Source organism: Nicotiana attenuata, unplaced genomic scaffold (assembly GCF_001879085.1).
Source record: "Nicotiana attenuata strain UT unplaced genomic scaffold, NIATTr2, whole genome shotgun sequence".
Classification (NCBI taxonomy): Eukaryota; Viridiplantae; Streptophyta; class Magnoliopsida; order Solanales; family Solanaceae; genus Nicotiana; species Nicotiana attenuata.
In genome coordinates this window covers 212,508-226,929 of record NW_017670820.1, presented here as the reverse complement: position 1 = coordinate 226,929, position 14,422 = coordinate 212,508, and the positions used below count along the sequence as shown (strand labels likewise).

The window sequence follows — 14,422 nt, the reverse complement described above, 5'->3', positions numbered from 1 at the left end:
CCACATTCTTCCTTTACTATTCCATAGTTACCTAAACCATATAACTCTTACTTAATACCATATCACACCATCTTCCACCATCTCTTTATCTATGGCGTCAATGTATAACTGACTACAAGTTTATCAATTCATTCTCTGGCATCTTATGGACTTTTGTATTAGGACTGGATTGTGTAATTTGAACTGCAGTAGCTTGATATGAACTGTTCTAATTATACTTTCGTAGTAGAATGTTAATTAGCTTAGAAATCTCATGTTTGGTAATTAGTTGGATGGTTAAAGATGAAGTGACAGCATTTGTTAGCCAATTCGATCTATGTATTCTGTGTAAACCTGTCAAACTAAATAATAACTCGGGCTGAAAATTAGTCATTGATTCTGATCAAGTTATATCTCACCTCTATGTTGTTTGGTTATAGGAGTAAAAAGGTTATTCAAAACAGGAAACAATTTCACCTTTAATTGAGTAGCTCATTTCGAAATGCATATGTTGTTTGAGTGTTAAACTAGTTGATAGATGAAATCAATTTGAAAGTAATCAGCATGTTGAATGTTAATAAAATCAATGCTATTTTATTTGTGCTGCACCTTATTAGCACCTGAAAACTTAAATAAAAACCAGTAAACAAACATTGTTTCTCCCTGTCACAAGCCGTTGGGCTGTTTGTGTCAATATTCACAGACGCACATTAGATCTAATATTAGATCATAATTTTATAGGATTAATATTTTGTCGAATTTTCACGCATCGCACGGGTTCTTATACTAGTTAAAAATAATTCATTCGAGTATCCTAAATTCCTAATATTCAAAATTCCCTCTTTTTGAGAAAAAAGAGAAAAGATAAAAGAAGCCCATCTCTTTTCAACGACCCAGTGACGACCAACTACCAACGCCTTGAAACGGTGAAGCGGAAAGGAGATAATTTCAATTCCTTTCCGCCGAGAAAATCAAATCCAACTTTTCCGGCACCGGAAAAACATCCAATTACGCCGGAAAATGAATTCCCGTTTCACAACTCTCTTTTTCCGATCACTCAAATCCAGTCACCGGAATCACCACCACCACCACTTTCTCTTACCTCAATTCTTCTCTTCCTCCGCCCCAACGCCTACCTCTACTTCTCCATCTCAAACCCTAGAAGGCTTACGCCATCGGTTAGCCGCCGAGTCACCGACGCTAGGCGACTTTATAAGGCTGCAATCGGAAAATGAGTATTCCGTTGAGGTAGGTACGAAGAAGAAACGGCTGCCGAAACCGAAATGGATGAAAGAAGCGATCCCTGGTGGAGAGAAGTACACGCAGATTAAGAAGAAATTGAGGGAATTGAAACTTCACACTGTTTGTGAAGAAGCGAAATGCCCTAATTTGGGAGAGTGTTGGTCAGGTGGTGAAACTGGTACTGCTACCGCTACTATTATGATTCTCGGTGATACTTGCACTCGAGGTTGCAGGTGATGCTTATTACTATACTTTTATACTTTCTCCATTCCAATTTGTGTGATTTAGTTTAACTCAACACTGAGTTTAAGAAAGAAAGGACAAGTTTTGAAACTTAGTGGTTTAAACATGCCATAACGTTTTTGTGGCTATATGTCTTTTCAAACGGGTGATGTTTAGAACAGACTAATAAGGAAATAGTATTTACATAAACTTGAATGGAGGGAGTATATGAATGCATTGGAAAGGAATGCTCTTTTCCTTTTCCCATTGGGAGTTGGATTGAAACAAAATGGACTCGATTAGAGCCAAATGGATATAGCAGATGACTAGGGATGACTAACGTAGATCCATATAAACATCATATACATATATTTTTACACCATCTTGGTGTTTATTGGAGTATTTAAAAGAAAAGATTTAATTGATTTTCTTTTGGGAGTTGGGAGGGCAGAGTTAGCTGGCAGACATCTGAAGTTCGATTTATTATTGAATGAGTGAAAGTTAGTTAGATGTAATGCAAAGTGAAATCAAAGAGTTAAGTTGGTGAATGTCTGCATCGAGTACTGGTATTGCCCGAGATGCTTATGGTTTTTTCCCCCACAATTGTGTTCACTCATGATAGCAAGAGCTTATAGTTGCATTGGGTTTTGGCAGTAAAATCATTTTTCTATTTTAATGCTGGTTGGTACTTGATGTCTTTCTTATGTTAATTATTAATTGACTCGATTTGACTGTAGGAGATATCTTAAGTTATTGCACATTCAAGAATCAGAGAGCTGAAAAACGAGCTTATTTGCTAAAACTGGTCTATTTGCGGTAGAAGATACGTAAAGATTGCCTATAACTCACGTGAATAGATTGTGCATCTTTATAATACGTCTGTTATTTAAAACTCATTTTGATAAATTATGTTTACTCACAATGATTGGCAAATTGGCACTTAGAGCAAAAGGAAAAAAAATGCTGATTCGGGTTTGGGGTTGGGGAACTGTAAATGAAGACATTAGCATGGTTACATTTGTTGTTTAAGACATTAGCATGGTTACATTTGTTGTTTCCTTGTCTTTTATGTTTTTTATGGAGATTTATGGGCGCCTATAATTGCTTATTGCTGTAAATAGGAGGAAAACAAAGGATTTCATTGCAGCAGCAAAGGCTTGTAGTAGAGTAGTAGTTGTGGTTGTTTGGACATGTGAGAGGAGTAGGCGAAGGTGGTAGTTGTTGGTAATGGTAATAGATGTTTACGGTGCTTTCTGCAACTTATGCTAGGGAATTAATCATAGGGATTATAAGTAGTTAGGTCTTAGGCAAATAGATCGAGACCCCTCCTAAACTTGACGACTTTTATTCGGTCCACACCTGAACTTTGTGTCGGCCTAATTATCCCCTGAACATAGAAATTTGATAGCCTCGACCCCCCTGGATGATGATGTGGCAAAGAGCATGAATACACTCTATTTTAGAAAACTATTAAGAAAGACGCACCGTATTTATCTCATCTTTTCCTTTCCTAGTCCACCAGTTCGTAGTTTATATAATCCGTTGAGGATTCGGGAAGGTTAGGGGAAACCTCTTAGAGTAGCCTAGTTTTGATTTTGAGAGAAGTAAGTTGCAATATATGAGAACGCTCCTTTTAATGATCTGCTCCTTTAACAGATTCTGCAATGTGAAGACATCACGCACTCCGCCCCCTCCGGATCCAAACGAACCTTCCAATGTGGCCGAGGCCATTGCTTCATGGGGTCTGGATTATGTTGTTATTACTAGTGTTGACCGTGATGATCTACCTGATCAAGGAAGCGGTCATTTTGCTGAGACAGTGCAGAAGTTGAAAACCTTGAAGCCAAATATGCTCATAGAAGCACTTGGTATGAGTTCTGCGCTTTTATTCTTTTTTCACTTGATTTTATGGTAGTGGAGTTTGTATGCTTGTCGGTTTTATGTTTTAATTTGATGGTTTTTAAGAAGCTTGTGACCAACCAAATAACTACCTTTAGGTAGATAGAAAGACAACTGATCTGGTTCCTGATGGATAAGGTATGTGAAATCCCAATTATGCCCTTTTAAACATCTGGATAAGCTGATTGCCGTGGCTAAGAATCTATTGATAAAGGAGCTTAACAATAGGAACCATGAAACTTCATCGAGCATGAAACCGACATGTTTGATGTGGGTCTGAGATTTTTGACATCTCGGTTTGTATTTGACATGTGAAATATGATCAAAACTAATACTTCATTTTGATGCTTTATCTTTGACTGCCAAGTAACACTTAGAGAAGTGTTTAACCTTGTTCTAACTTTTTCAAATTCTGAAGGAGGTCTAAGGCTCCATTTCAGTGTCATAAAGTGTTTTTCTGGGATATATAGAAGTAAAATGAGGAAGAAAATATTTAGACACGTGTTCATTTAAATGAATAATGAACATATATGAACTAAGAAGCTGTGGGTGGTTACAACTTCTCTTCAATGTCCTATAGCTTTTAAAGCATTTAGTTTCAGTAGTATTTTTGTTGCAGGAAATTTCTTAAGTGTGTTCTCCAACTTTGCCATTGGCGGAACACATAGAAATTTGGTGAAAAGTACTTTTGACCGGTTCTATTCCTTTTCCCCATCAACGGTAATTGGGTGATCTGACAACGAAATCTAGTTCTCATTGGTCATTCATGAATTTAACATTCAAGTTCACACTAGCATTTTTGTCCAACTGCTGTTTCCCGCTTCCGTTCTGGAAGTTTATTCAAAGAAAGCAATAGTGAAAGTGACATATTAGACATTTGAACTTGTAACTATGTCTACGTTCTTAGCATGATAGAGGTTATCTTTACATATTCAAGCTTCTCAAAAGTCTATTTCCAAGAATTTTCCTTTTCCTTTTCCTTCTGATAACCCAAAATCTATTTGCTTTTTTGACCTTATGGTACTAGAAGTCATAGTATTGATGGTGTTCTCATCCTGCAGTACCAGACTTTCGAGGAGACACTGGCTGTGTTGAGAAAGTTGCAAAATCTGGATTAGATGTTTTCGCTCACAACATTGAAACAGTTGAAGAGCTTCAGCGTGTAGTACGAGATCATCGTGCTAACTTCAAGCAGTCTATGGATGTTCTGATGATGGCAAAGGACTGTGCCCCTGCTGGTACGTTGACGAAGACGTCCGTAATGTTGGGTTGTGGGGAAACACCTGACCAAGTTGTTAAAACAATGGAGAAGGTGCGAGCAGCAGGGGTTGATGTAATGACATTTGGTCAGTACATGAGACCAACGAAGCGTCACATGCCTGTATCCGAATACATAACTCCTGAGGCCTTTGAGAACTATCGAGTACTCGGCATGGAAATGGTTTGTTTATGCTCTCCTTTTCTTTCGTATGTAGGTCCTACATGCCTTGCTTTGTTGATAGCGTTAATTACTACGCTTGAGGTTTGTCCTAATTACATAGGCCTACCCTATGGTTTTGAAAATCATTCAAATTTAACTTATTTTAAGTTTTTGACTAAAAAGTTAAGTCTCATTTTACAATTGATTAATTTGGCTTGTGATCGGAATAAACTCTGTTAAAGCCTATCGCTTGCACTTGGGGCAATGACACGGCCAGTGAGGTCTAACCAAGGCATGTCTATTGAAAAATATTCCCAAAAACCTCTGATAATTTTTCTCCTTTTTATTCTACATATCTTCTGCATTACCTAATGGACTAAATCTAGAACTCCTTGATTCTCTGGTAACATGATAGAACTCGAAGGTTTAGAGAAAGTGCTCGTATGCTTTAGTTGGCGATATTTGTGTATAGCTAATATATCTTCCTGAATCGGTGGCAGGGCTTTCGGTATGTGGCTTCTGGCCCCATGGTTAGGTCCTCATACAAGGCAGGTGAATTCTATATTAAATCCATGATAGAATCTGATCGTGCAGCATCTTCGGTGTAAGCTTCTGGTCTTCAGATAGTATCTTCTCAGACCATAGGCTTGATGTCCACACACGATTTTTTGCGAATAAAAAGAAGGTTTGCCATTTAACTCTTATTCCTTTATGGCATGTTTCCTTAAAGAGAGTGGAGAACGAGGAAATATATAGGTTTTGCAAGTCTGGTGAGATTTAGCTTTTGCCCCATATATACCCTATTTATGAAGTATAAGTAGTAGTTGTATATCTACCTTACTGTAAATCTGTTCCATCTGTCACTATTCTCAAGTTCTTTGTTGAAATCGATTAAAATGGAAAATCTATACAAGGACTTCATGCCGTCCTGTGGGCATTGGTAGTGTTGGATACTCTAGACTTAGAATTATAATGAGCATCAAAGAGTCTAACAAGGATAAGCAAACTACTACATAATCTCTATTTACACTGGCGTTGTAGTTTTTCATTTTCAGCGTTACAGATAAATGAGACTATTTAACGGTGGGAAAGAGAGTCAAACTTTGTACATACGGTTAGGGTTAATGGTCAAACTCTGAAGAAAAAATTCATATACTATTTGACAGGCCAATTTGCATGACTGTGTGAAAGAAAGTGAATTCGTGTCAAAGAAGAGATTATTGAGATTGTAATCCCTAAGGATATCTTTGGAAAAAGGAAATTCTTATTGGGATGTGCAGCTTCTGTTCCCTCTTTTGGGATGAATTCTGGGCAGTAAGCTCACTATTCAATAACAAAAAACACTTATTAAATCTCATGCATATGACGGAGACCCAAGATACACACCAAAAAATAATGTTGAAACAAAAAATAATGCTAATATTCAAGAATCGTTCATATTACGGGCCTTTATACGGGTTTGTCCTTATAAGTAGTATTTAAGTGTACACGAAGTTTAAAATGTTAATTTGACTTATGTACACACTACTCTCTCCAGACTTCACTTGTGGAATTATACTAAGTTTTTGCGTACACACTACTCTCTCCAGACTTCACATGTGGAATTATACTAAGTTTTTGGTTGTTGTTGTAATGACGTCTAGACCAACTTACTCGCACATCGATCATTCCATCGGATATTTACTAGGTCCTACTGAATAATATCTTTTTGCCATGATATGCTACATTTAACTCAAAAGAAATACCTTAATAAAAAAGGAGAAGACTTTTTGAAATAATGAAATTGTTTTAAGCAAGGGAGTAAGACTGTAAGAGGTTGTGAATCTGCCTTGATGTACGTGTAAAAATGCCAACCAAGAAAGACGCAAGAAAGTGAGTCTGATTCTTCATTTTGGTACTTCCAAGCCCCATCTAAACAAGGGCTGGAGTTGGAACATACCCTGGTGTAGTGAAGAAAGCCAGTAGGCAAATCACATTACACTATGTAAATATAATGACAAGTTCCTCAAGGGGAAAAAAGGCCCTTAAGTTTTCATCTCACTATGAGTGGACATTTCTACCAATATCTACTTTTACAGGTTCAGGATACTGATATCCATAAATTTCAGTTTCATATCTGTATTGTCAATTGGGGCTATGGCCAATAGAAGTTGAGGCTGGACTTAAAGACGCGTCGTCTTGATGAAGGGGTTGAGGAATACACTCTGGAGGACAAGGTGGAGGTGCGGGATGCGCTATGAAGGTAGGAACTTCTTCTCCAGGCATCAGTACTGAGACTCCGTTCGCGTAAAAAGTCATCTGAAGTAGTAACAAAGAAAATCAGAAAGGCAACTCTGCATAGTTGAGAATCATTTAAAAAATGAATTTTAACTTATATACGCTAACAAGGTAAAAAATTTTATACTGCAAGTGTAGTTTAACCGTGTTGGCGGTTACTAGCAATGTATGGAAGTTAAAATGAAGGAATGAACCCAAAAGAGTAACAGGTAAATCCAACTGATAAACAATCCGTACATTATAAATCAAATCTAGTCTAGCATATAGCCATGGCTCTGACTTTGCCATGCAACATAGACATAATTTGTTCCTTCATCTTTACAGTAATATGTATGCTTGTACATTCATATGTTTAGTGTTTAGTTCTCTCCAACAACAACAACAAAAAATCTAGTGAAATCCCACAAGTGGGGTCTAAAGAGGGTAGTGTGTACGCAGACCTTACCCCTACCTGGGGAGGCAGAGAGCTTGTTTCCGAAAGACCCTCGGCTCGAGAGAGGATGTTTAGTTCTCGACTTTTCTCCACCTTTTATATTTTAAATAAATTAGTTCTCTCCACCATTAAGCACTTGTAAAACATGATTCTAGGAATCAATTAACTAAACATCTAAAGCAAACAATGTAGCTTTAGGAATAATCTTGTGAATATTACTAGACAAGTGTTGCTTAGCTAAAAAGGAACAGTTAACAAGTATCTCATAATGTAGCCCACTATAGAAACTTCAGATATTCCCACTTATACTCCATCTAGATTGTGAATTTTTAAATCCATATTCATTGATCTGCTCCATTATTTTCCCAAAAAAAAAAGTAACATTTCAACACAATGTTGAATCCCAACATTAACTCAAAGGAATCAACAAACGTTGTGGTGAGGTGCTAATTAACCCTCCATCCTTAACTAGAGGTCTCGGTTCAAGTTTCAGGAATGGAATCGTCATTGGTAGGAAGCGCTTTATTATCCATCAATATGGGACTTTCCAGCACAAAATCCAGATTTGTTGGACCTCGAAATGGGTATCCGACACCGAGTGAAAAAAAAAGGTCTTATGTCATTTTGGTCTCCAAAGTCAAAATATGGTAGGATGTCATAAGCTATAGGTTCACGTCTCCCTACCACATATTTTTTTTTTTTTGGCTAGATGCTGGGACAAGCTGACCAAAAAATTGTAAATCAGTCAATTAAAAAAAACATGTTTTGAAATGGCTCCTTGTATAAAATAGCATATCCTGGGCATTAATGTCTTCTATTATGCATAAAACTGGGACACACAACATGGGTTCAATCAAAAAAGTCTTTTTCCCTAAAGTCTTTTAACTTGAATAGTACCATGCAAAGCCACAATGGGGCCATCATAGCAACCTCTTGTCTAATATAATTTTGGCTTTAGATAAAGAATCACATGAATACTTAGGAATGACATGTTTCAACTTGGAAATTGTATTTTTCTTTGATAACTGAGAAATTCCCGAGGATAAATGGCGCTCGATTCAAAAATCAATAAATAATGGGCTCACTCCTTTACCGTTCTTCACTTAAATACCAGACGTTTGTCTGTGACAAAGTTCGAACTCGTGACGCGCAGATGCTGCGCATTTTACCGCTAGACCAAAGACCTAGGGACAATTATATTTGATGATGCTGAAAAGAAGCATTTTACACAACAATTTTTTTGTAACTTAACCATATGCTATTCGAATCTATTTGGTCTGAGAAAATCACCGAATTAAAAACTATCTTTAACCGGAATAATATTATCACTTTTTCTTTTTGGTCTGAGGCATAAATTTTTCAACGACATGATTATCACGAATCATCAACAGTCACTAAGGTCTACCAAATGATAATTATGAATAGAACCCCAGTCAAATAATCCAGCTATATACTATAATAGCCATAATTATGTGAAAAAGCAATAATGGCATTAGGAAAAAAGCAATTAACTGTCACAAAAAAGTTAGTTAGCCTACTCATTATGATCCTTAAAACATACAAGAAACATAGAATAACCATATATATTTCCATTTTCTTAAGAAATATTGAAGTAACACTTACTTTTAATTTCTATGTCCAAAAAATTATTAAACGTATAATAGAAAAGTATAGTCATACCGTTCTATAACAGCATCCATATATAATAGTTATTCACTATAAAAATAAAGTTTTTCTCGGAACCGATTTTTATATTATGTTATAATATATTTTACCTAAAATAGCACTTCGCTATAACAAACAAAAAGTATCAGAACAAATGAGACGTTATAAAGAGATTTGACTGTAATTGATAGGTGATGATCACAGAGCAGTGTTCCTCCTGCTAAGCAAAGTACAAGCGCTGAAGCAACGATTAAAACATACAAATGACAAATTGCTCCATAAATCACTTTAAAAAAATAAATTTTTGTATATGAGTTTAAGTTTTATATACCGACAAGAAAAAAAATAAATTAAACAATCAGATCACTTACATGAGAGGCAACTATAAGTTACTAATATTGTGATAATAAACAGTAATAATAACCTGGTAAAACATAGTTAATCTATTATCACATGTCAAACTATACTGAAAGAGTAAAAAAAAATATTTACATTGTCAGAATTCTTGTGACATGCATGTGACTACATTATTTTTTTTTTTTCTATGAAGGTAATGTTCGATTCCACCAGGTATATGCTATTTTCTACCAGTATAATTGAATAAATAATTTGATTTATATACACTTATAGTAAATGAAACTAACACTAACAATGTATTTTAGTTTGTAACTAACAAGTAACAACTAGTCCTTTTTATAAAGGATTACATATACTCCCTTCGTTTTAATTATGCATTTTATTTTCCTTTTAGTTTGTTTTAAAAAGAGTATATATTTTTATATTTAGTAACTCTTTAATCTCAACTTTTCACGTGATATATTTAAGACAACAAGATTTAAGAAAATTTCCTTACTTTCTTAAATTATGTACTCAATCAAATTAAGATATATAAATTAAAAAGGATAGAGTAGTACTTATGTTTTGGATTTTCTGATAATTTCACGGTAAGTATAAAAGGTAAACTCAATAAAACATTTTTTTTTTTAACTCAGATAAAATACTGTCCTATACAATTTTGGAAGAGAGAAAGAAAAAGCATACCTCGGGAGATGGGTAATCAAGTTTCCTTTGAACCCTCATTTGAGCAACAAGATCAGTACTATTCCGGCCACCGGCGGTGGAAGATCTTCGCCGGAGAAACCTCTCAAAAATAGCCATAACTAAGAACATAGAAATAAGAATAGCAGTTGCAACAAAACCAAATGACACAGCATTTACAGAATTGTCAAAGCTTCTCCAATGATTACTATCTTCTCCTCCTTCTACACCACCACTTACCGCTGGTGCCAAACTTGAAATTGGTGGTGGCGCTATTTTCCAACTATGAACACCACCATTAATTATATTTCTTCCCATTTGAGTAAAAACAAAGTACTATGTTTTTGTCTCATCACCAATTAACCAATAACTAACCAGTTTATCAGCACACAATGTGTTTGAGTTTTTGCCTAACTGAAAACTGTCAGTTTTGGAGAAAAGAAAGAATTGAACAGGGGAAGCTACTATTCAAGAAACAGAGAAAGACCCAATTTTTTTTTCATACACAAGACTCTACATTTTACTTGGTTGATGAAATTGGAGAGAGAAAGATTGTGTGTGTGTGTGTGATGATGATGGATTCGAGGTGGGTAACTTTCAAAGATTTAAGCTAATACTATAAGAAAAGTTGGTTTAGTTTACTACTAAGATTCTTGAAATGGACAAACAGAGGGTGGAGGGAGAAGAAAAAGTGTAGAGCTTTGGGATGGGCAAATGGAGGAGGAGAAAAAGGAAGACTAGTAGAAAATCAAGGTAAACTAGAGTTTGTTTAAGATAATAATGTTCTTTATTTGGAAGGTAACTATGGTTAGTGAGAATACAGTTTATTGCAAATACACAGTGAGAAAGTAGCCATGTGACAAAAATAAAGAAGTTACAAACACATTCAGAATTTGATAATTACGGGTGCCACTGTCTTTAATACAAACTAATAAAAGAGATTAAATTCAAAATACCTTTAATCAGTTCGATCGATTTTGAATTAATTCGCTCCGATTCGATGTAAAATACTTGTACATACATAAACTTTTACCGGAACGTATTGGTGTCGTGCCACGCCCAATGACCTACATAGATCCGCCCATGGTTACAATAATACTTCCTTATATGAGTTTAAGTTATATACATATTTAGTACTTTTAAAAACTTTACATCACAATATCATTTTTACTTATTGTAGCATGTAATAATTGATAAATATTATACTTTGACAAAGACAACCTGTAGATATCCTTTGGGTGACATCATAGTATAATTTTTTCTACGTAATTTAAACTCTTTCCATATTGCAAATGCAATTTAATTTATATACATCCATTTTTTTTTATAAAAAGAAAATGTACACTATAAATTCATAATTATCTATTGTAAATAATAGGTAATTAACATACTTTATTTTTTATATTACAAAATTTTTGCTTTTTATATAGAAAATATATTTTTTTTTGGGTAACTTGATATTATAACTTTTTTTAACGTGATCGAGTTATATAAGTTAAACTCTTGCCAAAGACATCGTAAGAAAGTGGGTAAGCCATGTGACAAAGTTAAAAGTTAGATTGTAGCTAAGGAAGTTGAAAAAGAAAAAATTAAAAAAGATTGTAGCTAGTAAAAACTGAACCTATCTTGATCACTAAGCTATTCTTTTGGGCTATGTCAAAGGGATTCAAATCTTAATATATAGAGATAAAAACAGATTTTGCCTTATATATTGTGTAATTTTTTCCGCCCCCTAAATTCGCTCCTGGTTGTGATTCGAAATGAGACTTTCTTCTCAGTTGCGAACAATTTGGTTTTATATCATGTTATACTAACATTATATACATTGTTAAAAATTTGTATTAAATAAAGGAGCACAATTAGAACTCAGATATTCAAAGATGAGGCTCAAAATAAACTTTTCGTGTATATGTTACCAAAAAAAGAGTACTCCATGTGTTATTTTTATATGATACTTTTTTGAGAAAAAAAAAAGAAATTCTCGTTCCTTTTCTTTTTAAAATTTTCTTAAAAAGCAAAAGAATATTTTTGTATTAAATATTTACTTTAACTTCATATTTTATGTCTATTGATATGCTTCTGTAGTCGCACAATGTCATGTAATATTTAAAATTACAAATTTTATAAATATTTTCTGCACGCGCCATTATCTTTTCTTTTACTTGTTAAACTTTGTATTCAATTAAATACTGTCTTATAAAATAAACAAATATATGTTTCTCCTTAGGAATTTTAATATCAGTTTTTGGGTATTTTATTATAGATTCAATTAATACTCTCCACCATCTTAAAGGAAGCTTACTCTGCCTATATGATTGTTCATAACTTAAAACTTTTAACTCTATTCGTGTTAAACAAAGGAAGAATTAGAATTAGAATAAAAGCTTAAATTGTTTGAGTCAAGAATAGATCAGGTAAAAAATTATTCATAAATAAAAATCACATATGCTAAAGTTTTAAAAATTATTCATAACAAGAAATATCATGTACTAAGGTTTTAGTTTTAATGATTTTAATATCCAAAGAACATTTAACCTTCCATGCATAGAGTTATGTACTTTTGGTCCCTCAAGTCCTCAACTAACAAATTTTTCACAAAGTTAAGAAAAATGAACTTTAAGCTAAAATAAAGAGTAAAAGGTTTATGCACTGACAAACTAACTGCTGCGTGTGAAAGAGTTTTTTATGCTAGAGTCCTTGTGGAGATGGACATAACTCAGCCTTTGCCTGATGAAGTCTATATTGAGATACCAGATGGGAGAAGTTGGTTGCAGAATGTGGAATTTGAATGGAAACCGACATTCTGTCTAGACTGTAACTCATTTGGGCATAAGACTGGGGATTGTCAAAAGGAGGTGCAACAAGAAGAAGGGCCAAAGAAGCAGAGAAGGAGAAGAAAGAAGAAAACCACAATGAGGTGGCAACCAAAAGCTGTAATTGAGGGGAGTACAGCCACTCAGCAGCAAGATGAACCAATAGATCAACCTGAGGTGGAAGTACAGGTGAACAATAGAGGGAAGCAAGTTGCAATTGTAAAAGGATCAATTGATAGAATTAAACATAGTGAAATCAATTATGATGAGTTGGCTAAAAGGAATGCATTTGCAGCACTAACTATAATGGAGCCATCAGATGGGAATCAACAGAAGCAAGGAACCAGAAATGGGATAGGTCTAATGGACCAGGGAAGCAGCTCAAGTAACCATAACCCCCCATGATCATTGTATCTTGGAACATTAGAGGACTGAACAAGTCCTATAAACAGCGAGAATTAATGAAGTTCTTGCGGATAAATAAAGTAGATATGATAACTTGCTTAGAAACTAGAGTGAAACAGCAAAAATCAAAGGCAATCTACAAGAAAATGGGTGGTGAGTAGAAAGTAGAGAATAACTATGCCTTTGCACCTAATGGAAGGATGTGGATAATGTGGAAAGAGATAAATGTTCATGTTACAATTCTGAAAAGCACAGACCAAATGATTCACTGTCAGGTGAAAGATAAGAATTCAACATTTTCTAGCTACATTACATTCGTGTATGGTCTACACACTATACAACACAGAGTATCACTATGGAGGAGCTTGAGAAATGTCCAACATAGTGGTCCTTGGCTTATAATGGGTGACTTTAACAGTGTGTTAAGTGTGGATGACAGGATAAATGGGCAACCAGTGCATCAATCAGAAATGGCTGACTTTCAGGACTGCATTGATGACATTGGAGTGGGACAGATTACCAAAAGAGGAAATAGCTTTTCATGGAGTAACAAAAGGGATGCAGAAGTTAGAGTCTATAGTCATATAGACTGGGCTTTTGGAAATAGTGAGTGGTTCAATTCTTACACTGGAGTGGAGGCAGTATACATGTTACCTGGTTGCTCAGACCACACGCCTATAATGGTAGACACTGAGGTGGTAAAAGTCAAAGTGAAAAGACCTTATAGATTACTAACAACAGTGATGAACCAAAAGGAGTACAAGGAAACAGTTCAGAGGATTTGGAAACAGCAGATCAAAGGATGCACTATGTATTCTATTTGGAGCAAATTGAAGAAACTTGAACAATGTACCAGGGACATACATAAGGAGCACTCCTCTGTTGATCAGAAGCTACAACGAATGAGAGAAGACTTGAAGGTGATACAAGGAAAGTTGAATGAAGATCACTTCAACAGAGTGTTGATTGATGAAGAAAAGAAATCCCTAGAGAGCATTGATAAATGGGAGGCAATTCAAGAACAGATAC

The 14,422-nt window shown here is 34.9% G+C and overlaps 2 protein-coding genes across 2 annotated transcripts; one reads left to right on the top strand and one right to left on the bottom strand.

Moving 5' to 3' along the window:
- The first annotated feature begins 846 nt into the window (after nt 1-846).
- On the top strand, nt 847-5,686 carry LOC109243647 (lipoyl synthase 2, mitochondrial-like). The gene is made up of 4 exons (XM_019410608.1): nt 847-1,454; nt 3,100-3,311; nt 4,404-4,783; nt 5,263-5,686. Exons 1-4 carry the CDS (start codon nt 1,000-1,002, stop codon nt 5,368-5,370), a joined length of 1,155 nt encoding a protein of 384 aa, XP_019266153.1. The 5' UTR covers nt 847-999; the 3' UTR covers nt 5,371-5,686.
- A 955-nt stretch (nt 5,687-6,641) lies between these two features.
- On the bottom strand, nt 6,642-10,929 carry LOC109243646. The gene is made up of 2 exons (XM_019410607.1): nt 10,179-10,929; nt 6,642-7,060 (listed from the first exon to the last, which is right to left on the bottom strand). The coding sequence occupies exons 1-2, from the start codon at nt 10,491-10,493 to the stop codon at nt 6,887-6,889; spliced, it is 489 nt and encodes a 162-aa protein (XP_019266152.1). The 5' UTR covers nt 10,494-10,929; the 3' UTR covers nt 6,642-6,886.
- Between the last annotated feature and the right edge of the window lie 3,493 nt (nt 10,930-14,422).